At 37.1% G+C, this 23,163-nt stretch overlaps 1 protein-coding gene and 1 pseudogene across 1 annotated transcript; both read right to left on the minus strand.

Annotated features, from left to right (window-relative positions):
* LOC131787595 (uncharacterized) overlaps positions 1-23,163 on the minus strand; it is a 43,910-nt pseudogene that overhangs the window by 10,546 nt on the left and 10,201 nt on the right.
* Positions 662-22,577, minus strand: LOC136281086 (deleted in malignant brain tumors 1 protein-like). Its single transcript, XM_066167296.1, has 10 exons — positions 22,268-22,577; positions 12,736-12,998; positions 11,533-11,647; positions 10,369-10,494; positions 8,667-8,796; positions 7,974-8,128; positions 7,099-7,452; positions 6,640-6,996; positions 4,990-5,346; positions 662-990 (listed from the first exon to the last, which is right to left on the minus strand). The coding sequence occupies exons 1-10, from the start codon at positions 22,575-22,577 to the stop codon at positions 662-664; spliced, it is 2,496 nt and encodes an 831-aa protein (XP_066023393.1).

A 23,163-nucleotide genomic window follows, 5' to 3' on the forward strand; every position in this document is an offset into this window, starting at 1 on the left:
ACGACTAGACAGTTCTAATCTCTGATTTGATGGTAACCAGCGCCTAAAGAAGGTCTCAGTGGGGTTATCCGTTAAAATGACATGACATTTTTTTTTTTTACCATCGGTTGTGAAAAAATTAACCTTTACAGTTTTTCTGATAACTATACAGTTAGCCGTAAAAGCCATCACCCTATTGAGACCCTTGAATAACTATTTCGAAATTATTCACAATGCTATTATAATTAATTGAATATTGCGTTTAGTCTAAACATGGCGCATGCGTTTAGTCGCCGAAGTAAACTACTCGCTATTAATTGCTAAACCTTTGTATTCAACATGCAAAAATCAAGTGTTGGTTTCGTATACCAAATCAACGACCTCATTTTAGTGATATTACGGAGCAGCCAGAAAAGAGCCTTTCCGGAACGACTTGCACTGAATCAGTCATTGCTAAAGTCGGAAAAAAAAGCAAAACAAAAAAAATCCCACACCTGAACAACGAAGTTTGAGGGAAAAGCGCGAAGAATGTTGTTGGATTAGGCCCTTCAGCATGCTTTTCAGTAACTATTCATCGAAAGAGCTGAAAAAATTCAAGAAACTTTGAAAATTCTGTTTCTTTGTTCTTCAGTTACATTCAGGTGAGCAATTCAAACAGAAAATTGCGATAAGATTCACCCGATCAAGGGATTATAGAGGAGCATTCTACACTAGCGTCTTCGTAGTGTGCACAATCATGATTTCCCCATCCACCATGGTTGCACTCGTCTATGTGTAACTCGTATCCTGAGCAATGAATATTATCAATCCATATCTGACCAGAACCTCGTCCATGCGTAGCCCATCTAAAGGCTTGGGTGGCTGGAGGGAGACCGAGTTGTCTGCATACTACATTAGCATCGTTTATGTCCCACCAGTCGTCGCAAATTGTTCCCCATTGGCCGCTATGAAAAACCTCTACCCTTCCAACCAATGGTGAGCCTCCTTCCATTAGGCGGATTGTGTCAACAGCTATAAAAAGATGACAAACGCTTCATGCTACACAAGCCAGAATACCTCTTAAAGTAGCGAGATGGCTAGACCTTTCATCTATTTAACTATAATAGCCTCTCTATCAGCTAGGAGCATAGTGGAAAATTAGTTCTTATTAGTTTTAACTTGTTCAAAATTGATAGTTTCAATCCATTTCGAGTTTTTTTACACAAACCGCACAAGGCCGTAGCTTTGGTTTTCATAGTATATAAATAAAGGCGTTATGTAAGTATATGTAGATGATTTGCTTGGACGCATTTCAATCTAAAAAAAACATTTAACTGCGATAGTCTGTAACTTTCGAACTTTCATCGGCCTCTTCATTTCGTCGATTTGGCTGAAATATGGCATGAAGTCTTACTTTATGGTCCAAATCCTGAAATGGATATTAAAAAGTTCCAGTTATTTTTGCTTGCCAAAAAACGGGAAAGTGCCCTTGGTCTGCCTATACTTGCCCTCTAACATGGCGGATCGAAGGTGATCTTTTGAATTCAAATCGGATCCTATCGTAAAGTTTCTCAAAATCTCGTGATAGCCGTGAAACGATCTTCCCTTCCCCTTAGCAGTTATTTAAAAAAAACATGGCAAATGTCTGGTTTTAACAGAATGTAATCCCAACGTTCTAAGGTCGCTTTAGGCCGCCTTGAACAAAGGAAAATTTACCCCAACTTAGTAACCGAATATCTCCAGTGTTACCTCGATCCAGGAGTTACCATTTACTGTGAACCAAGTTTGTTCATAGATAAACAGATTTCATAAACAAAAATGGGGGAAATGAAATGGTCAAGGAAAAAATTATCAACCCGTAATGTCCTGTTTGGGACCTAGTCCTAAAAGCTCTTAAATCAATTTACGATCAGAAGAAAACGGTCAAAGTACATTTATCGTCCGGAAAGTTTCTTGATAGTATGGAAATATCTTTTGACTTAACATAAATGTGATGATGTTCAAGCAAAATTGCTGCAACGATTTTAGGTAACTAATTGAATTTAAACAAGCCACGCGCAATTATGCTCAGAGTTTAATTCGCTTACTATTTTGAGATCAAAAGATTTTGTGAGAGAAACATTCTCATCAATTCTTATATACTATTGGTAAAAGCAGTCGGTTTCGCAAATGATACGTAAATTAACCATGTTTTCCAACAGAAGTCAGTTCACCATTTTCTCAAGTTTGCAGCATAAGAAATTCCCCAACCTCTGGCAGAGTAATTTTCATTTACATCAAAAGTAAGCCTTAAATACCAACGTAATACACTCTGGCAGTGGCCACACACAAGAAACGGAATGTTCTTTGAGATAGACATCAATTTGAACCTGTGAGAATGTACAAGCAATCAAGTTTAATCTTGAGTCTAAAAGCGGAAATTTATTGCTTTATTTTAGGATCCTATTTAGATAAGGTTCGTGGTTTTTTATCATTTCACTCCTCTTCATACTTCTTTGACAAATTTGCCCACAACAAGTACAAATATTGTAATTTGTTTTGATTTTGTAGTGAACACTGAGATGTCGGTTTCGTTGAGGTAAAATATTGGAAAAGTTCTCGTTTTTAAAAGAAAGCCAAACTTACTATGTCTGTGATTAACTTCCATTTTAATCCAGTTTATTTTCCATATCTTTGCATGAAGAGAATGCTCTAGAATAATGTTGATCAAGAGCGGTTTCTCAAGGTTTGCTGAGGATAGTTCCGGACATACCATGCAATAGAGCGAGTGCACATCTCTTTTACGATGTACTCGAGACATAAAGCCTCATTTATGGGGCTTAAACGTTGTTGATGCGTCTTTGAGAAGCGAAATTCAATTACTGAGGGCTAGAGTAGGTACTGAGACAAGTGTCATGTTTATGTATCGATCAATTCGAAACTTCAACTTCCCTCCCCCGTGAAAATTTAACTCTTGAAAATTAGTTGTTCAAATTCCAACCCCCGGGGCCAAAATTATGTTCAAATGCCCTACTCATGCTCATTTTTTTTTTTTTTGAAAAAGGAAGAGAATTGGGATGGAGTTTGAACCGGAAATGTCAAGTCTTTCTAGACGATTGAAGAAGTAAAGGTCCGCAAGGTCTAGAGTTTTAAAGCTCAGTAAATGAGTAGAAAGTCACGGATTTGAATTTGTTTTGTCGATTTGACAAACTTTTCAAAAGCGATTTGTCTAAAAGATATCGATTCTGAATATTTTTTCGGATTTGCAAAACATTTTTGGATTGTCCCTTTTCGGCTTCCGTACCTCTCTCGTTGCCATCAAAGAATAAATGAAATATGGTTTCTAAGGGCTTGGGTCTTAACTTCCGTTTTCTTTACCGACAGTTCAGTTATGAACAAGGATTCAATTCGAATTCACAGTTTCATTTTTCATATAGATTAAGTGTAAACCTAGTTTACGCCATCGAAAGGAGTTTTAAAAAAATATCCTTCAAGAACAGCCCCTCAAAGCAAAATAGATCTTAGAGCAAACTCATTGCGCGCGCATTCCAACGAGGTGATGTTTATTTCAAACAACACTTAATTCATGTCTGCCCTAATAAGGGCGCTTCATGTGAGTATTTTGCGCTGACCGTTGGTGAAAAAAAATTTGCAAGGAAGTATCCTGAAAGGTTTGGTTGCCTTTATACTGATAAGAAAATTGAAAGATACGAAAAATGAAATTAAGATCTTAACGAAGAAAATCTAAATCGTTGGCGTGACAAGGAGGATCAACTGCAAATGTAGCTTACAGGCTCAGATTTTGAGCAAGTCACTAACCACCACCAAATAAACGGGGCTGGAATTCACAAAAATCTTCTTTTTTTTCGAAATTTTTCGTACAAAAAATGGTTAAGTGAAATCAACCCCTCCGTGCGTCAATACCGGATCTATTATTTGCATTATATGGGTAACCAAATATTTATCCCATTGCGACAATGTCGCCCATATATATTCGCTTTTGCCCAAAATCAACAGATACTTCCACAATATTAGAAATTCGCTTTCATTCTGGGCGAAATAACTACTTGGACTTTACTTCTGACCGGTAAGCTGGTTAGGAGCTGGTCCCAACTATAGCTAAGTCATCATAAATTAATAAATTTTCTCCTTTGACCTTTAAATTTCCCCGTTTTTTTATTAGTGGATTCAATTCATCCATAAGCAAACATTGTGCCATATAGTAAATGGCAACTTCTGGATCGAGGTAACATTAGAGATATAAGGCTAACAAGTTGGGGTAAATTTTTTACTGTTCAAGGCGCGCAAAACGACCTTTTAACGTTGGGATAACCTGTAATCAAAATCTGTCATTTCCCACATTTTTCCAATAAATGTGAAGGAAAAGGGTAGATCTTTTTATTTATCTCAAGAGATTTTAGGAAATCTTTACGACAGGACTGGAGTCGAAGTCGTAAGAACACCTTCGATACGCCATGTTGGCGGGCAAGTATAGGCGGACTTGGTCGGCTTTAACGACTTTCTGTCAAGCAAAAACAACTGGAACTTTTTAATACCCACTTCGTGGTTAGGACCCTAAAATTAGCCTTCGTACCAGATTTCAGCCAGATCGGTGAGGTTAAGTGGCCGTGATCTTTTTTTAAAAGTTCGAAAGTTACTGACCATTGCTCTTAAGGCATCGTTTGAGTAACCCGAAAAATGTATGATAATACTAAGAGTAACAACAAATGGAATTTAGCATTGAGCTTTTAGATACCTCGATGGTGCATTTGTGGTAATCATTGAGTCTAACTGATGTCTCTAAAGAACATCAAATCACATTTCATGGCCTTTTTAAACATATACACGAGCAATCATGCATTAAAGACCTTCGCCGTTTCCGCGCTAGACATTCAAGTTTGTATTAAAGCGCGAAGAGTGGCTTACTACTACTTACTAAAGGGCTATTGATACTGCAATCGTCTCCTTAATCTTTTTTTTTCTTGAAAGTTTCCCTTTTTTCCCAGATGGCAGTAATTTCTTAAGGTCAACAGGAATGAATATATTCCTTACCGTGGTAGCTTGCTGCAAATCCAGACCTTACAATTGAGCCATCGCTGGTGAAGATGACAAAAAGCTTATTGGATGAGCTTGTAATGGCTGCAGGCGAAGAATTTCCATGATATTGCCCGATCAAAGGTGAGGACGGGGATCCTCCATCGTACACGTAGACAAAATCGAAACTGCTTTCCGTATCGAATCTGAAAAATATCAGTTCCAGGTTGGTATTAGAAGATATGCTCCAACCGCAGTACATGTTGTCGGAGTGGGAACCATCTCTGTTTGAATATATCATTCCACTTGTACTGGACCGAACAGTCAAAACGTTTGCACATGAACTTGAGGCTGTGGCAAATAGCTTTCCTGAGACTGAAAAACAAAAGGAAAATAGTACATAGTGGGGTCACAGGGGGAAAGAAAAAGCGAATAAACTCGCATAATCACCTACAGACTCGGTTGAAATGGGACATACCGGCTTCAATCCCTATTTCTTATTCAAGATCCACACAAGTCATTTCAATGGCCTTGAAACGACTTTCTTTATTTTGCCAACGATCATCATAACGTCTTCAAACGTCTTATAGTATTTGACACTTGTTGTATGCGACAGGAGTGTTGTAGAGGTCTTTGCACGTGCTTTCTTGCATTCTCGCTGGTATATCAATATATGCATACATCATAACAAACGCCCTAGATTGCCAAAACAACGTGTGTTACCAGAATACAGACGCGCAAATAATTGGTATCACGCTGTCGACACCCTTTTTAAGGCCTACCAATTTTCGGATTTCTCTTTCTTGGTTTTTCGTTTTTGTTTGTTTGCTTATTTTTTAAATTTTTAAGTTATCTTTTTTATATACATTGTTGTGGTTTTTGACTCGGACATCTGATATGATCTAGAAAAGGAATATATAAATGACCTCTTAGCTTGAAATTTTACAGAACAACCTGTAGCTAACAACACAAATTACGCAGGGGATAGAAAGTGAAATTTCGGAACAAGGAACTGATGAAAAGGTTGAGCTGTTACGTAGCAAGATAAGAACCAAAGAGAGTTATAAAAACGTTTCAAGTGCCGAAATGACAAAAATTATTATCGCCGACAGCAGAAACAAAAAACACCAGAGAGATCAATAAACGAAATGTCCAAGTTTTTGATGGTTTCAAGCTGAATGAGAAAGAACGGTTAGTGCGGTAGTTTAAAACTCAGAAACAGCTACCACTTGTTCAGTATAGTTTTGTGTTTGAAAATAACACATTACAAAACAACAACAATAATTTAATACATATCCAACTGGCGTCTCTGTCAAACATTTTTACAAATCTATATTCTAGATTACTTTAAGAGAGTACAGATGCACGCTCATGCCATCTCTGTTCAATTGGAAATATGGTTTGTTTTGGAAATTGTGTGCAAACGAATGGAAAAATAATGTTTTTTTATAAAACAAACAAAAAAGCCTGGACTGTTCTCTCTTTTGTTTTAAAGCACTAAGGAAGCAGCTGTAAGTAGAGAAAACAATCGACTACGTCTCCTATTTCTCCCCTACAGCACTTTCCCGCTTTAGCCGTTTCCAGCGTGCATTATGAGAGGACAGAACGTAGTCGAAGCTTCTTTCTTCGTTGACTATAAAGTTCAATTTCCTATAAGAAAGCCCTTACTGTGGTAGTTCGCCACAAATCCAGACCTTGAAACTGAACCATGACTGGTAAAAGTGACAAAAAGCTCGTGAGAAGAACTTGAAATTCTTTCTGGCAGCGAGTCTCCATCATAGCGCCCGATCGGTGGAGAAGAAGAAGATGAGCCATCGTAAACAGTAACAGGATCAGAACCTCTTTCAGTTTGAAACCGAGTAAAGGAAAGTTCCAGACTTAGATTTGAAAAAATACTCCAGCTGCAATTCATGCCGTAGCTGTATTCTCCATGCATGTTAGAGAATATGATTCCACTTGCGTATGATTCCACTTTCAGCAGGTTTGTACATGAACTTGAAGCCTTTACAAAGGATTGGCCTTGGACTGATAGAAAAAAAAACAATAATAGGCAAGAATTAGCTTATGACAAATAAATCGACAAAAAATTAGTGCTCTTAATATCTATGGTGGACATGTTTATCTTACAGTGGTAAGCAGCTTGAAATCCAGACTTTACGACAGAACTGTCACTTCTAAAAGAGACATAAAGCTGGTTTGACGAGCTAGTGAGGCTTCCAGGCAGATCATCTCCTTTATATTTGCCGATTAAAGAAGAGGAGGAGCTACTGCCGTCGTATACAGACACAGTATCGCAACAGTACTCTGTGCCAAATTTCATGAAAAACAGTTTTATGTTTTTGTTGGCAGACAGATTCCAGATGCAGTGCATGTTGATTAGGTAGTTTCCGGCGTTGTTTGAGTATATCAGACCGGTTGTACTTGTTTCTATCTTTATGAGGTTTGCACAAGAACTTGTGACTGTCACGGATGGTTGTTCAACTATAATTAAAACAACACGATAAATCAGTCACTCGAGAATTTCTTAATCAACCATCAATCAATTGATTTACTATGTCCATTTTAAATTTTCTTGTATTCTTGCAATCTGATTAGCTTTCATCAACACAATTTATTCACGAATGGTACCACTTTTTGCTCTAAATCGTATCATTTTTCCCAGCCGATGAGGAAGTTTTACTGAAACAAAACTATCATATTTTGAGACTTTTTTAAAGTAACCTATCAAATTGCAGGAAAATGAACAACTTTTGCAACTTATTACAGACCAGCTCAATGCTGGATTAATAAAAAGTATTTGTACAGACTAAAAAATGCTGTATTTGTCCGACTGAATTTTGCGATTTCAAAATGGATGTAATAAAATGATAATTAAACTTCGTTTCGTGCAATTTTGGTCTGAATTCATACTCGTGATTTCAAATCACACGTATCAGACCAAATGCACTCCACTCAGTTCAATAAAGATCAATACTACAATTTTTCTTAACCAGCAAACCTACCCGCGCAGGAATGTTCACCATCTCCTGTGTATCCAGGTTGGCAAATACAATCATATGAGCCAATCACATTTACACATTGAGCAAACTCGTGGCAAGAGTAAGAACCCGTTTGACATTCATTCACGTCTATATTTGCTATCAACAAATAGAAACAGCTTGAGTTAAATTAAGATTCTGATTGGTCAGTATTACGCTTTATCCACCAACGTGTTACTTGGCCCTCTGAGTAAGATTGAAATGGTATTATGCAGTTGTTCAGTTTAAATAGTCATCATGATTATTTCAGTGACACGCATTTCTTAAAAAATATCATGAAAAGAGAATAATCGTATCATTTTTCCCAGCCGATGAGACTTTTTTAAAGTAACCAATCAAATCGCAGGAAAATGAAAGACAACTTTTGCAACTTATTTCAAACTAGCTCAATACTAGATCAATAAAGTATTTGTACAGACTAAAAAATTCTGTATTTGTCCGATTGAATTTTGCGATTTCAAAATGGATGTAACAAAATGATAAACTTCGTGTCGTGCAATTTTGGTCTAAATTCATACTCGTAATTTCAAATCACACGTATCATTTCAGACCAAGTTGCACTTCACTCAATTCAATTTCTATTATTAATCATTCAATCAAGTTATCAATATTCATTACCATAAAGATCAATACTACAATTTTTCTTAACTAGCAAACCTACCCGTGCAGGACTGTTCTCCGTCTCCTGTATATCCAGGTTGGCAAACACAATCATATGAGCCAATCACATTTACACATTGAGCAAACTCGTGGCAATAGTAGGTACCCATTCGACATTCATCCACGTCTACGTTTGCAATCAACAAATAGTAACAGCTTAAGTCAAATTGAGATTTTAATTGGTTAGTATTATGCTTAATCCACGAAAGGGTTACTTGGTCCTCTGAGTAAGATTGAAATGGTATTATGCAGTTGTTTGGTTTTAATAATTATTATGGTTATCTTCAGAGACACGGATTTCTTAAAAAAAATCGTGAAAAGAGAAATAGAGACTAATACATGGGCACGCGTAGATATGGTATTTCTCTTCGAGTTTTTAACTCGATAGCTCACGAGTGAGCGCAGCCAACGAGTGGAATGTCGAGTTGAACACGAGAAGAGGAATTCCATATCTACAAGCAACCATGTATTATTTTGTTTATCATATAACCACAATAGCCCCTTACTGAGAAGAAAAGCCTACTTCTTGAATGAATGAAAATAAATGAAACAACAATCCCCAAATAACAATCGTAGAGTGCGTTGGCGCTAACTCTTAAGATGCAAATTGCGTTGAATAATGATTACAAAAAAAAATATCATTTATTGTCCTTACGATAGAAGAAGTCTTTCAGATACACGGCCAAAGTCGGCCAGTGACAAATCTTCCAGCTGTAGATTCTCACTCTCAGCCGAGAGAAACGCTAACACCAAAGCCAATGAATAACTAACTTTTGGTTTTTCTTTTAGTACATTGGTTTTCTTCCCCTTCGAAGAAAGTTTGAACCTCACGGTCAGCGATACGGATTTTTCAGTACTTTAGCCGCCATAATTCGAGAAACCTCCGACAAACAACTTGTATTGAGAATCGTGAAGACTTTGCCGTTCATTCATTAACCTGACCGAGTGGCGCTAGAGGCGAGTGACGTGTCAGCAGCTGATTGGCTATATCAACATACGTGAAAAAATACGATTTTTTTTCACGTGTGTTGTTACAACTTTTCTCAGGGCCGCAAATCCCTGTATAACACTGCAGTTTATGTGATAACAAGAGATTAACAAATAAATGGTTATGATATTAATAATAATGATATTGAAAGAAGATACGCACTTAAGGCAAGAGTACTCGCAAATTTAATATTCGGTAAGTTCGGTGCTAAGAAAGATTGCTTTGTTTTAAGATGATTATTCTTATTTCTGTTGATATTCAGAGACAGAGACTTAATCTGCTTCGAAGAAATCATGCAAAGAGACCTTAAAAACTGAAATATAAGAAGTTTGTTTATTCAAAATAGCCCAGTCTTCAACTACAATAAGCTGTTTCACTGCTTTCTCTCTCTCCAAACTGAAAAATTTCCTTTAAACTATTAAAGAACCATTGCGCAAAGGGTTTATATTTGTCAGCCTAGTTTTGAACGATTAATCAAACGTCATAGTTGCCAAAAGAAGGATCTGCTGAGCCGCTGAAGACAGTTGCGTTTTGCTCAGCTTAGTTCAAAACTGAACGCGCTCTATTAGAAAGGATTTGGATTTGTGGTTATCGTACTCGACGCATTACTTGTTGTGATTATATGTAACCCAGTAACCCACGTTATTCTCAAATTACTGCACTCCAACTGAGAGCAGAGAACAGAACTTGCTCCATAGAAAACTAACACACCTGTACAAAGGTACTTTCCGTCACCAACATAGCCAGCTTGACAGGTGCAGTGGTAGGATCCGACATCATTGACACAGTTCGCTTGTGCATGGCAGGTAAATGAGCCCAACTGACACTCATCTACATCTGTTTTAATATGAGATGAACCTTAGACACGTCAAATACACTTATTGATGCTAAGCATATCCGGCTTCGTGGATAAACAAAGGTCAAACTAAGAGACTAGTCTCCCAATGGTCATTGAAAAAAAATACATATCTCAGTATCACAATTACGTACATACCTACATAAACTTTATTTAACGATAAGAATAAACAGAAATAAACGAATTTATTACCATTAACAACAAAGGGAGAAAAATCGTACTTTCGCTGGCTGCTTGTTTTATTTCCACCCTCCTTAAATCTCTTGTTAATTCAATTTCTATTTCCTCACCAGTGACACCCTGAAAGTCCCTGAAGTCTGCCTCCGTTCGAGAAATTAAACACGTTAAATATCTTGTTTAAAATTCTATTTCCTGACAAAGAAGGGTATCATAGAGTAAAATGTCTAGCCCAAAAGCTAAACACACCAATAAGACAAAGGCCGAAACCAAATAGTCAACAATGGAGCAACGATTGATACTTCTCACTGTCCATCACTCTCAAAGGAAAGATGGCAAAAACTTCGCAAGAAAATTACACTTTGAAGCTAAGATTAAGTGGAATAAGTGACAGATGACCGAATCATGCTGGTTGGCTTAATATTTAAACCCGTTTCCAGTCTTTTTGTACCAAGGGCGTCTCGTACCCAGTCGATATTTTACTCAGCTTGGTCGATTCACACCCAGGTAGCTGAGTCGCGTTGTACTCATACTAATAAAGTAGGTCATTCATGTTAATATGTTTAATAATTAGAGTAAACAGAGAAATAAACGTTGGCAAAAACTCCGCAAACAAATTCAGTGCACCCCGCTGAACTACATGTATGCCTCGATGTAGAGAAAATTGAAATAACATAGCTCCATTTTCCACATATAAACAGAGAGGTGCAACCCCGAATTCCTTTATTCGCTCTGACGAAGGCAAACGCTCGAGACGTCAACTTCAGGAGCTCTTTAAGGTGAACAATTTACATTAGCAACTCTGTTGATAAAACCAAATTATATTTTATTTTAAGACTTACCTGTTTCACAATCGTGGCCGATGAATCCTTTAGGACATAGACATCGATACCGTTGTTTTGTAAAACCCGACTGACAAGTTCCGGTGTTCTTGCATGGTGATTGCGCACAAAAATTCTTGAAGAAAAACGGAGAAAAAGGCCCGTTACTGAACTCGAAAGGAGAGCCTGTAACAGAGATAAATTTACCTAACTTCGAGGACTAATCCCAGGAGGTTTCTTTAGCATGAATGAACCAAAATGAATTAGCATGGGATTTTGGGTGCCAGATATTCTTCCCAAGGGCACCACAAGCGAAAAGCGCTGAAAGATCAATTAAACCTTTTTGATTTACAATCCCACATACTTACCATTAGGACAATATGTCTTCAAACTAATATATTTCGGTTTGAATAAAATAATATTTTTATTATTTTTAACTGCTATTTAAATGCATTTTCATAAATTTGTACTTTTATGCTTCCTTTTACCCTAAAGAAGTTTAGTAAACTTAAAGACAGAAAAAATCAATGTAAGATTAAAATACTAACAATTGCATTAACTTTTTACTCGACGAAAAAATTGCAAATGAAACTAATTTTTTTAAATTGTTCTTCATTTAGTTGAAAGAGCTATAAAAAATATTTTTCCCATAAAAATCTAAGCTTTCACCTATTTTCTCTTGGGCGACTACAGATGTAAAAGATTGTGGTGAATGAAGAGCTTTCCTAAGTGGCCTCGAGCGTCCTTCAGGAATCATAACAAACTTTAGTATATAAGTAGATAGTGTTTAAGGCGCGCTCTAATTGGCTACTCACACTCCAAATATCCGTTGCTATTCACCTCTAGGCAATTTGCGCGGGATTCGCGCCTGAAAATGGTAATCATGCAGGAATAAATTTTCTAGAATCATTTTTCTGTGTATCATCTCGCTGTTTTAGCATACACTAAAATAACTATTTACCTTAGTGTCGGCGGCCAGCGGTGAATATTTACCCAGCCACTTCGCCACCACCAGCCATTTCCACTCAGGTGAGTAGTTGTTAAGTATTATTTCGAAATAAATCTACAAGAGATACTTAATGGCACCGCCCTTTATAGCACTTAATAGAAATAATGCATGATTTGTACATAATCCTTTCTAAATACGATTTTAAAGAATATGCCTTCAGCGCCAATTCAATGCTAAAAGCCAAAGAATTGACATTGATATGTAATAGCTCGTACATTCGTTCCGTGGTATACGTAGCTCGTTGCTTTCACCAGATCCCTCTCGTGTTCTTTAACCGTTGAGTTATTTAGTTCACAATTGTGTGCTTCTGCTCCATTTTGCCCAAAGTAAAAGTTAACACTGACACAGTTATAGTGCAGGTAGCAACGATATTCACACGTGTCCCTGTCAATCACACTGATGTTTGCTATGGTGTGGTTAATTAGACGTTCTCCTACGAAGAACAGAGTGGATGGAAATGCTAAGATACGGCATTGATCTAAAAAGAAAAATCAAGAAAACATCAAATTACTTTAGTTCTACTCCTTTGAGACAGTTTTGGATGTTGCTAAGCATGCTAATCGGAGATGACAACACGCATATAGATTATTACAATATTTGTCTGGATTCTCTATAGCAATAACTAGATACCGAGGTTTAACGGGTAGTAGAAACAGTGTTTGCATCATGCGACATCAATCGCTTTTTCGATTTGGTAAGCTCGTTCGCTCGACCTCCAAAAAACCGATCAACAATTTTCCAATAAAAATGTAAATTTGAGAATAAAGGTAAAGACAGACCGACACGGACTCTCCGTGTGGCTTTTGTGGTCGCGTCGCATTGTCGCCTTCAAATTATATTTTTGCTCTCACAAGCAAGTCTCTAGGGATTTTCCCTTTATGTAGGAGACTGTCGAAGGTTTTGAAGGAATTGTTTTCAGCCAGGGCTGATCATATATCAGACTCCAATGTTCTATCAATATTTGTTTAGAATTTTTAACTACCGGGTGAAACGTTGCGAAAGAAAGCCAATACTTCGTGACCTTTTGGCCTTTGCATATGTGTAAGAGCCGATTGCCTAAAGGCAAAGTTGACCCCTGACAGCGACCTTTCTTTGTTTTCTGGGTACCTCCTTACTTTGAGGAGTTGTTTGAGTTTCAAAAGGCCCTCTTCGGGAGTTTTTTTCTGAAGAGTAAGTTCTAAGCAATCTTATTGCGTTGCGGCTTTTAATGAAACCATATTTTACGCCTGGTGGGTGGCACGAAGCGAAGTGCATAAATTGGAAGGTCTCGGTCGGCTTGTAATGGGTTTTGATGGGTTCTGATTATCTTTCTTATCTTTGAAGACATCAATTTCTTGGTTGCACTTTTCGTCACTGCAACGATAGTCTGGCGTCTTTGGTGGTGAGATATCGTTTTCGTCTTCATTACCAAGACTTGGTGTAAGGTATTCCGCCAGAGAGTTGTCAAAAGCAAACATTGTTGCAATGGTTTCGACTCTTCACGAGTCCCTTCAGCTGTTGTTTGAAGATGGTTTTGCAATTGCAAAGACTTTCGGAAGATAGGGGGGTGTTCTCAATTCCGTTCTCTAGTGGAAATTGCTTCTGCGACCTCTCTATGGATCGATCGGCTTGAGGATCGAGTTTGTATTATTTCTATTTGTCCGTTGTGCTGGTTAGGGAACCAATCAGGGAAACGCGAATTCTATCCTAACCGATCTGAATGTGAGATTGCGTTTTTAAGAAGACCTTTTCTGCTGCATAGTTCGCTAGAAAAGCTACCAAGACGCATAACTGAAATTCGTTACGGTATGTTTTAATCCCCTTAAAAAGGAGGAGCTTTTTAAAGCATTTTAAAGCCTTTCAATCATTTAAAAATATTCTTTTTAAGCTGTATTTTGCGTTTTGTGCGTCTGTACATTAAATGACTATGCACGCTTAAGTGGTTGCACATAAAGGAAGGATTCTGTCTGGAAAATATCAACATGAGAATAAAGGTAAAGACAGACCGACGCGGACTCCCCATGCGGCCTCTTTGGTCGCGTCGCATTCTCGCCTTCAAATTATACTTTTGCTCAATTTTTCAATTAATCAATTTGTTTGTTGGGAACGTACAGTTTCAATAACGATATTACAAAAAGCCTTAAAAAAACTCTATTGAAGTTAAGACCTTTCTTAAATATTGGAAGATAAAAATACATATTAACTCGATGATCAATAATATTACAATAATTATCGCGAATATCCTACCCACTTTTCGACTAGAAAGATTTCCCTGCTTAGTCAATATTATGTTATTTTCATACTTGAAGTATTTTCTTTGTCTACACTGTAAAAACATTTTTGGGTTTATTTCTTTAATCTGGAAAATTGACTCGTCAGCTCCATTTTGTGCAGACCACAGAACAAAGCGAGGTCCTACAAACACGGAAGAAAAGATTCGAATGCCGAGTTTTAATCAACACGACAGATGACGCGAAAAAATTATTGCGATGGAAGTTCGGTCAAATAGCCAATGCAAAACTATTTCCACTTATTATGTAAGATGTTGTTATTTCTTGATTCTGTCTGGCCCATTGAAATATCAATGGATCTTAAATTGCGAAACTCGTGTCTTTTGAAAGACATTACGAGAGCTCTGTTGGACTTTTTTTTGTAACGAAAATATGGTAAACTGAGTTACTGCAGTGACGAGTGTGGTACTCTCCTCTCCACAAATTTCTTAGAAGGACAAAAGAAGTGAATAAAGAGAGAATTTTCCCTCATAAACAACAAAAAAAGACTAAAAAGTAACAAAGCATTTAAATTCTGCAAGTAGTTTGAGGGCTCCATCAATTAAGCCTTCAGTTTTAAGTCTCTGAAATGATGCATTCCAGTTTTAGTAAAATGCTGAGGATGATTTACTAATATAGACAGAAAAAAAGGTTTATCCAATTTCTTAAAGCAAGAAAGTAATCTTACCATCCATGCAGGATAAATTTTGTTCAAGGTTAAAAACCAGAGAGACGAAAATCATACAGAGCCAAAGTCCCATGTCTTCAAAACCCGGCCAAAGGGAACCTTTGTGATGTTTGAATGATATTTCACAACAATCCACTGATTAAAATCGCGCTGCCTAGGTAAAAGAGGGGTATGTTTACTTCCCTTATAAGGTAAACTGATAGTATATTGTTTTGCTTCATACCTAAAATAAATTATGATGTTTTTTTCCTGTCTTTTTCCATCTGCTATCTCTATCTGTTGACTCCGCTTTCCCACCTACATTATTTCCTACATTCACAGTTATATTTTTGTAAACGTTATACTTATGTTCTGGTACTATTTTCATTCACCATAATTCAAATTCTGTTGGATTTTTTTTTCCGCACAATTTTTTTTTTCTTGTTTTTAACAGCTTCAATGCAATTTTTCTTTTCGGTTTTTTTTTTCCCATCTGTTATTCTTTATCTGTTGCCTCCACTTTCCCACATACGTTACTTCTTACATTCACAGTTACATTTTTTATTTTGAATAAACATTACCACTTTTGTTCTCGCATTCTTTCATTCTTTTTGTTTTGTTTTTAAAAGCTTCATTTTGAATGTTCAGCAATTAAGTTTAAGCTTTCGAGAGTTGAACATTGGTTAATGTTTGCATGGTAAACTAGCAAAAAACTCGGTGTTTTTCTGGTTTTCCCATCACTTGTCTGCGTGTAGAGATATCATAGGGAGAAGTTACATGTTAATTACCCCTTGAAGTGGAAGGGTTAACTAAGCTTAACCAAGTACGTAGCAATGAAAGGAAAATAGCTCCGGTCCGTGAACTGACTTTGGTATGACAGTGACAAAATCAAATTTTACTGTAATGATTTATTTGTATCAAAGATCAAAAGTTTAATTCGTGACTGCCTTCCACGTTGACGTCAACTACATCTACCGTCATAATAAGCTAAACATGTTTCTTTATCAAGTCCCAAACTGTTTTTATCCTAGAGATATCTTTCAAAAGCTTGATTAATTACGAGCCGCTGGAAGACCAAGACCACGCTGATAAAATGATTTAAAATTCAGACTTTGCAAACTGTTTAAAACTCTACAATGTCCTCTGGCGTTCAATTTTCGTGGGTCGATGATGTTATTTTTCTACCTGATCCTTTTGGTCTCTTAAAACTGTCGACATATCAACACTGTCATTCATGATCACGATTAACACAACGACTAGACAATTATAATTTCTGATTTGATAGCGGTAACCGGAGCCTGAAGAAGAAGGCCTCAGTGGAGATAACTGTTAAAACGGCATGAAAAATCTTTTTACCGCTGGTTGTGAAAAAATTAACCTTTAAAATGTTTCTGATGACTACACCGGTAAGAAATTGACTTTAGTCGTTAGCCGTAAAAGTCATCATCCCATCGATACCCCCGAAGAACTATCTCGAAATTTTTAACAATGATATCATAATTATTTGAATATCGCGTCTAGTCTAAACATGGCGCATGCATTTATTCACCGTAGCAAACTACTTGCTATTACTTTCTAAACATTTGTATTCGACATGCAAAAATCAAGCGTTGGATTCCAAATCCATGCCCATATTTTAGTGATATAACGTAGCAGCCAGACTTTGTATTTCTTTATCATTTGAAAAAATAACTATTTGATGGAAATCGAAAAGGATGAATAAGAATTTCAGAGAATAGCATACACCCTCTCCTCCCTTTCCCCAAGAAGAGAAAAGATTCAAATGAAAAAATCCTTTTTAAAAGAGCCTTTCCGAAACGACTTGTACTGAATCAGTCATTTCCAAAGTCAAAAAAAAAAAAAAAAAAAGCAAAACAAAACAATCCCTAAGTTGGCACACCTCAACAATAAAGTTTTAATTTTGGGTGGCTGGAGGGAGACCGAGTTGTGTGCAAACTACATTAGCATCGTTTATGTCCCACCTGTCGTCGCAAATTGTTCCCCATTGGCCGCTATGGAAAACCTCAACCCTTCCAATCAATGGTGAGCCGCCTTCCATCAGGCGGATTGTGTCAACAGCTATAAAAAGATGACAAACGCTTCATGCTACACAAGTCAGAATACCTCTTACAGTAGTGGGATGGCTAGACCTCTCACCTATTTAACTATACTAGCCTCTCTATCAGCTAAGACATAGTGGAAAATTAGTTCTTATTAGTTTTAATTTGTTAATAATTGATAGTTTCAATCCATTTCAAGTTTTTGTACACAAATCCCACAAGGTCGTAGCTTTGGTTTTCATAGTATATAAATAAAGGTGTTAGGTACGTATATGCAGATGATTTGCTTGGACGCATTTCAATCTAACAAATATTTAAGAACGAGTGTCTGTAAGAATCAAGCAACTTGGGAAATGGAAATTTTCAACCACCCTTCAAATTTTGCATGCAGTTAGGTACCCCGGGGGAATGCACAAAAATGCCTTTTTTAGAGGTTGCAACATTTTTGTTGCCATGGTAACAATGAATTATTGTTATTGGTGGAAGGCCGTACTTACAAACAAAAATTTGCCTAAAATGTAAATCTCTCAATCTCACGTCCATTTAAACGATCCAACTTAATACTTACAGCACACTTAGTTATATTGTTCATCTTTACTGTGGTACATTCAATTTTTCATGAGCGGCTGTTTTCAATAGAAGAATTCTTGACCCCGCAACAAATTAACTCGTACTTTCTCGCTTTGCGGCCAAACGAAGGCAGCTCAGTGAATCGGAAATTGACGCAGTTCAATTAGAGAATGCTGTAAGGGAGGTTACCGAAGATGTCATAATTGCCCCACAGTAAGAATCAATTAAGTACGATCATCCAATCGTGTTCAAGGAGTTCAAAATATGTGAGATGTCGAAGGTTGAACTGTCCATGCTACACTTGACAACGCTCAAGGCAATCTTAGGACGGCGGAAGGCGTCTTATGTTGACTGTGTTGTTTCTTTTGTCAACAGCTTACCCCGCAAGGCTACCTAAGAGTTGTAACTCAAAGTAAAGGTATTACTACCGTCGTGTACATGGTCGTGGAGCATATGTTGTGTCGATTGTAATATAGGCTTGTTACTAAAGATAGTCTTATCAAATACATTAAGGCAAAAAAGAATAAAAGCGACAATATTTTGCTTAAAGAACTACAGTGGCAAATGGTCAAAACAAATGAAGAGACAGCAGTGAGTCCCTAGTGACAAACATACTTTAAATCAAATCCGCTGAACAAACGTGGTTTCTACTTTCGTCTAGGGTGAGTGGATTTCAGGGTCAATCGCCCCTTTAAAGAAGGTGATTTTTGACTTTTCGTTCTGTTACTTACCAGAACTTAGTTTTTATCTTTCGAGATAATATCTGGGGTGGGAAACCTACTATGAAATGCTCCTAAACATTTCATGCTTGGTCGCTGGCTCATTGTTGAAGTAGCTGTCACTTTAAGGTGGAATTGTCGGCTGAATTTGATATTTTTAGCGAGTCAGTAACCTCTGACGATGAACACTAGCGAATCAATAGCCCGAGGAAAATATAACTTCCTTTGAAGCTCATTTCAATGATGATTCCTTACAGAAAGGAACCCATGCAATAAGCCTAATTATGAGACTGAGAGTTCACGGTAAGCTTTACTTTGACTGATGTAAAATTACGGCTAGAAGCGATAGTTTCCTGTGAGACATTGATCATGTTTGTAAGTACAGCTTTCGGCCAAGAACAATCATCCATCGTCACCATGGCAACAAAAATGTTGCCATTTTTGTGCATCCCCCGGGTACCTAACTGCATGGAAAACTTGAAGGGTAGTTGAAAATTTTCCTTTCCCAAGTTGTTTGATTCTTACAGAGACTCGTTCTTAACTGCGATAGTCTGTAACTTTCGAACTTTCGTTGGCCTCTTCATTTTCGTCATACGTTATGGTTCTAATCACGAAATGGATATTAAAAGGTTCCAGTTATTTTTGCTCGCCAAAAAAACAAGAAAGTGCACTTGGTATGCCCATACTTTCCCGCCAATATGGCGGATCGAAGGTGATCTTTTGAATTCAACTCAAGTCTCAAAATCTCGTGATATCCGTGAAACGATCTTCCCTTCCCCTTAACATTTATTTTAAAAAAACATAGCAAATGTCTGGTTTTAACAATATGTGTTCCCGACGTTCTGAGGTCGATTTAGGCCCCCTTGAACAAGGAAAAATTTACCCTAACTTAGTAACCGAATATCTCCAGTGTTACCACAATCCAGGAGTTATCATTTACTTTAAAGAACGTTTGTTCATAGATAAACATATTTCGTAAACAAAAAATAGGGGAAATAAAATGGTCAAGGAAAAAAAATTATCAACCCCTAATGACCTGGCTATGTTTGGGATCTGGTCCTAAAAGCTCTTAAATCAATTTACGATCAGAAGAAAACGGTTAAAGTACATTTATCATCCGGAAAGTTTCCTAATAGTATGGAAATATCTTCTGATTTAACATAAATGTGATGATGTTCAAGCAAAATTGGTGCAACGGTACGATTTAAGGTAAGTAATTGAATTAAACAAGCCACGCGCAGTTACCCTCAGAGTTTAATTCACTTACCGTTTTGAGAACAAAGGATTTTGTGAAAGAAACATTCTCATCAATTCTTACATACTACTGGTAAAAGCATTTGGCCATTTATTTGAATTAAATCACTGCAAACTTAAGATTAATGATGTAGTACTTACAGGTCGCGCAACCGGTTTCGTAAATGATATGCAAATTTGTCATGTTTTGCGAAAGGAGTCAGTTTACAATTTTCTCAAGTTGCATTAAAGAAAAACCCCAGCCTTTGGCAATTCAGTTAGAGTAATATTCATTTATATCAAAAGTAAGCCTTAAATACCAACGTAATACACTCTGGCAGTGGCCACACACGAAACGGAATGTTGTTTGAGATAGACATCGACTTGAACCCGTGAGAATGCATAAGCAATCAAGTTTATTCTTGAGTCTAAGGGTGCGTTCCTTTGGGAGGATTCGGATTTGGATTTATGATCCAAGATCACACAGATCACGGTGCATGAAAGGAACGGAGTTTTAGGGTGCGTTCCTTTGGGAGTATGCATATGGGTTATTGAGCTCTTCCCTAAATGGCTCGTCTAACTGCACGGGCTTTTAGCACGCACTATTCATTAGAGGCTCATTTTTTCATGGTAAACTCAAACGATGGTATTAAAACAGAAGCAAGTATTAATTAAGATATGGATCCTGAATGCCTGCGATCAGTGGCCGATCGATTTAAAATTACAAAATCGATTTTATTTTGTGTTTATCGCGGAATTTGTGGAGCGATTGCCAACCATCTTCCCGGTCAATATATGAAGTACCTACTTGTTTGAAATTGAGCACCGCTGGGCGAAATGATTAATTTCGGATCCTTCGCCCAAAGGAACGCGTTGGATCAGTGATCCAATGAATCCTTGTCCAGAGTGGATTTGACAGATCACTAATCTGAAAATGGATTTGCTCGAAAGGAGCGCCACAGATCAGAAATCCTGATCCGGATTCTCCTAAAGGAACGCAGCCTAAAAGTGGAAAGTTATTGCTTTATTTGGTGATCCTGTTTAGATAAGGTTCGTTGTTTTTTTTTTATCATTTCACTCTTCTTCATACTTCTTTGACAGTTTTGCCCACAACAAGTTCAAATATTAAATTTTGTTTCGGTTTTGTAGTGAACACTGAGATGTCGGTTTCATTGAGGTAAAATATTGGAAAAGTTCTCGTTTTTAACAGAAAGCCAAACTTACTATGTCTTTGATTAACTTCCCTTTTAATTCAGTTTATTTTCCAGTTCTTTTGCATGAAGAGAATGCTCTAGGATAGTTTCGGACATACTGTGCAGTAGAGCGAGTGCATATCCCTTTTCCGATGTATTCGAGACATAAAGCCTCATTTATGGGGCTTAAACGTTGTTGATGCGTCTTTGAGAAGTGAAATTCAATTACAGAGGGCTGACATTTCTCTCAGTACTAGGTACTGAGACAAATGTCATGCTTATGCATTGACCAATTCGAAACTTCAACTTCTTTCCCCCGTGGGAATTGAACTCTTGAGAATTAGTTCTTCAAATTCCAGCCCCGGGGCCAAAATTATGTTCAAAGGCCCTACTCAAGTTCATTTTTTTTTCGGAAAAGGAAGAGAATTGGAGTGGAGAATTTCAACCGGAAATTTCTAGTCTTTCTAGAGGATTAAAGAAGTAAAGGTCTGCAAGGTCTAGAGTTTTAAAGCTCGGTAAATGAGTAGAAAGTCACGGATTTGAATTTGTTTTGTCGATTTGACAAACTTTTCAAAAGCGGTTTGTCTAAAAGATATCGATTTTGAATATTTTTTCGGATTTGCAAAATATTTTGGATTGTCCATTTTCGGCTTCCGTACCTCTCTCGTTGCCATCAAAAAATAAATTAAAAATGGTTTCTTAGGTCTTGGGTCCTAACTTCCGTTTTCTCTATAACCGACAGCTCAGTTATGAACAAGGATTCAATTCGAATAGTTAGTTTCATTTTTCATATAGATTAGGTGTAAAGCTTGTTTAAAGCGATCGAAAGACGTTTTAAAACATATCCGTCAAGAACAGCCCCTCAAAGCAAAATAGATCTTAGAGAAAACTCAATTAGCGATTGCACGCACATTCCAACGAGGTGATGTTTATTTCAAACAACGAAGATAAAGAAAAAAAAAAAACAATATAAAATAGGCAGGAATTAGCTTATGATGAATAAATCGACAAAAAACTTAGTGCTCTTAATATCTGTGGTGGACATGTTTATCTTACAGTGGTAAGCAGCTTGAAATCCAGACTTTACGACAGAACCGTCACTTCTAAAAGAGACATAAAGCTGGTATGACGAGCTAGTGAGGCTTCCAGGCAGATCATCTCCTTTGTATTCGCCGATCAAAGAGGAGGAGGAGCTACTGCCGTCGTATACAGACACAGTATCGCAACAGTACTCTGTGTCAAATTTCATGAAAAACAGTTCTATGTTTTCGTTGGCAGACAGATTCCAGATGCAGTTCATGTTCTTTAGGTAGTTTCCAGTGTTGTTTGAGTATATCAGACCGGTTGTACTTGTTTCTATCTTCATGAGGTTTGCACAAGAACTTGTGGCTGTCACGGATGGTTGTTCAACTAGAATTAAAACAAAACGATAAATCAGTCACTCCAGAATTTCTTAATCAACCATCAATCAATTAATTTATTATATCCATTTTTAAATTTCTTGTGATCCTTGCAGTCTGATTAGCTTTCATCAATGCAATGTATTCACGAATGGTACCACTTTTTGCTCTAAATCGTATCATTTTCCCAGCCAATGAGGAAGCTTTATTAAAACACAATAACCATCATATTTCGAGACTTTTTTTAAAGTAACCAATCAAATTGCAGGAAAAGGAACAACTTTTGCAACTTATAACAAACTAGCTCAATACTGGAACATCAAAGCATTCGTAAAGACTACAAAAACAGACTATTTGTCCGACTGAATTTAGCGATTTCAAAGTGGATGTAATAAAATGATACTAAACTTCGTGTCGTGCAATTTTGGTCCGAATTCATACTCGTAATTTCAAATCACACGTATTATACCAAATTACACTCCACTCAGTTCAATTTCCATTATTAATCATTCAATCAAGTTATAAATATTTATTGCCATAAAGATCAATACC

Source organism: Pocillopora verrucosa, chromosome 5 (genome assembly GCF_036669915.1).
Source record: "Pocillopora verrucosa isolate sample1 chromosome 5, ASM3666991v2, whole genome shotgun sequence".
Lineage (NCBI taxonomy): Eukaryota > Metazoa > Cnidaria > Anthozoa > Scleractinia > Pocilloporidae > Pocillopora > Pocillopora verrucosa.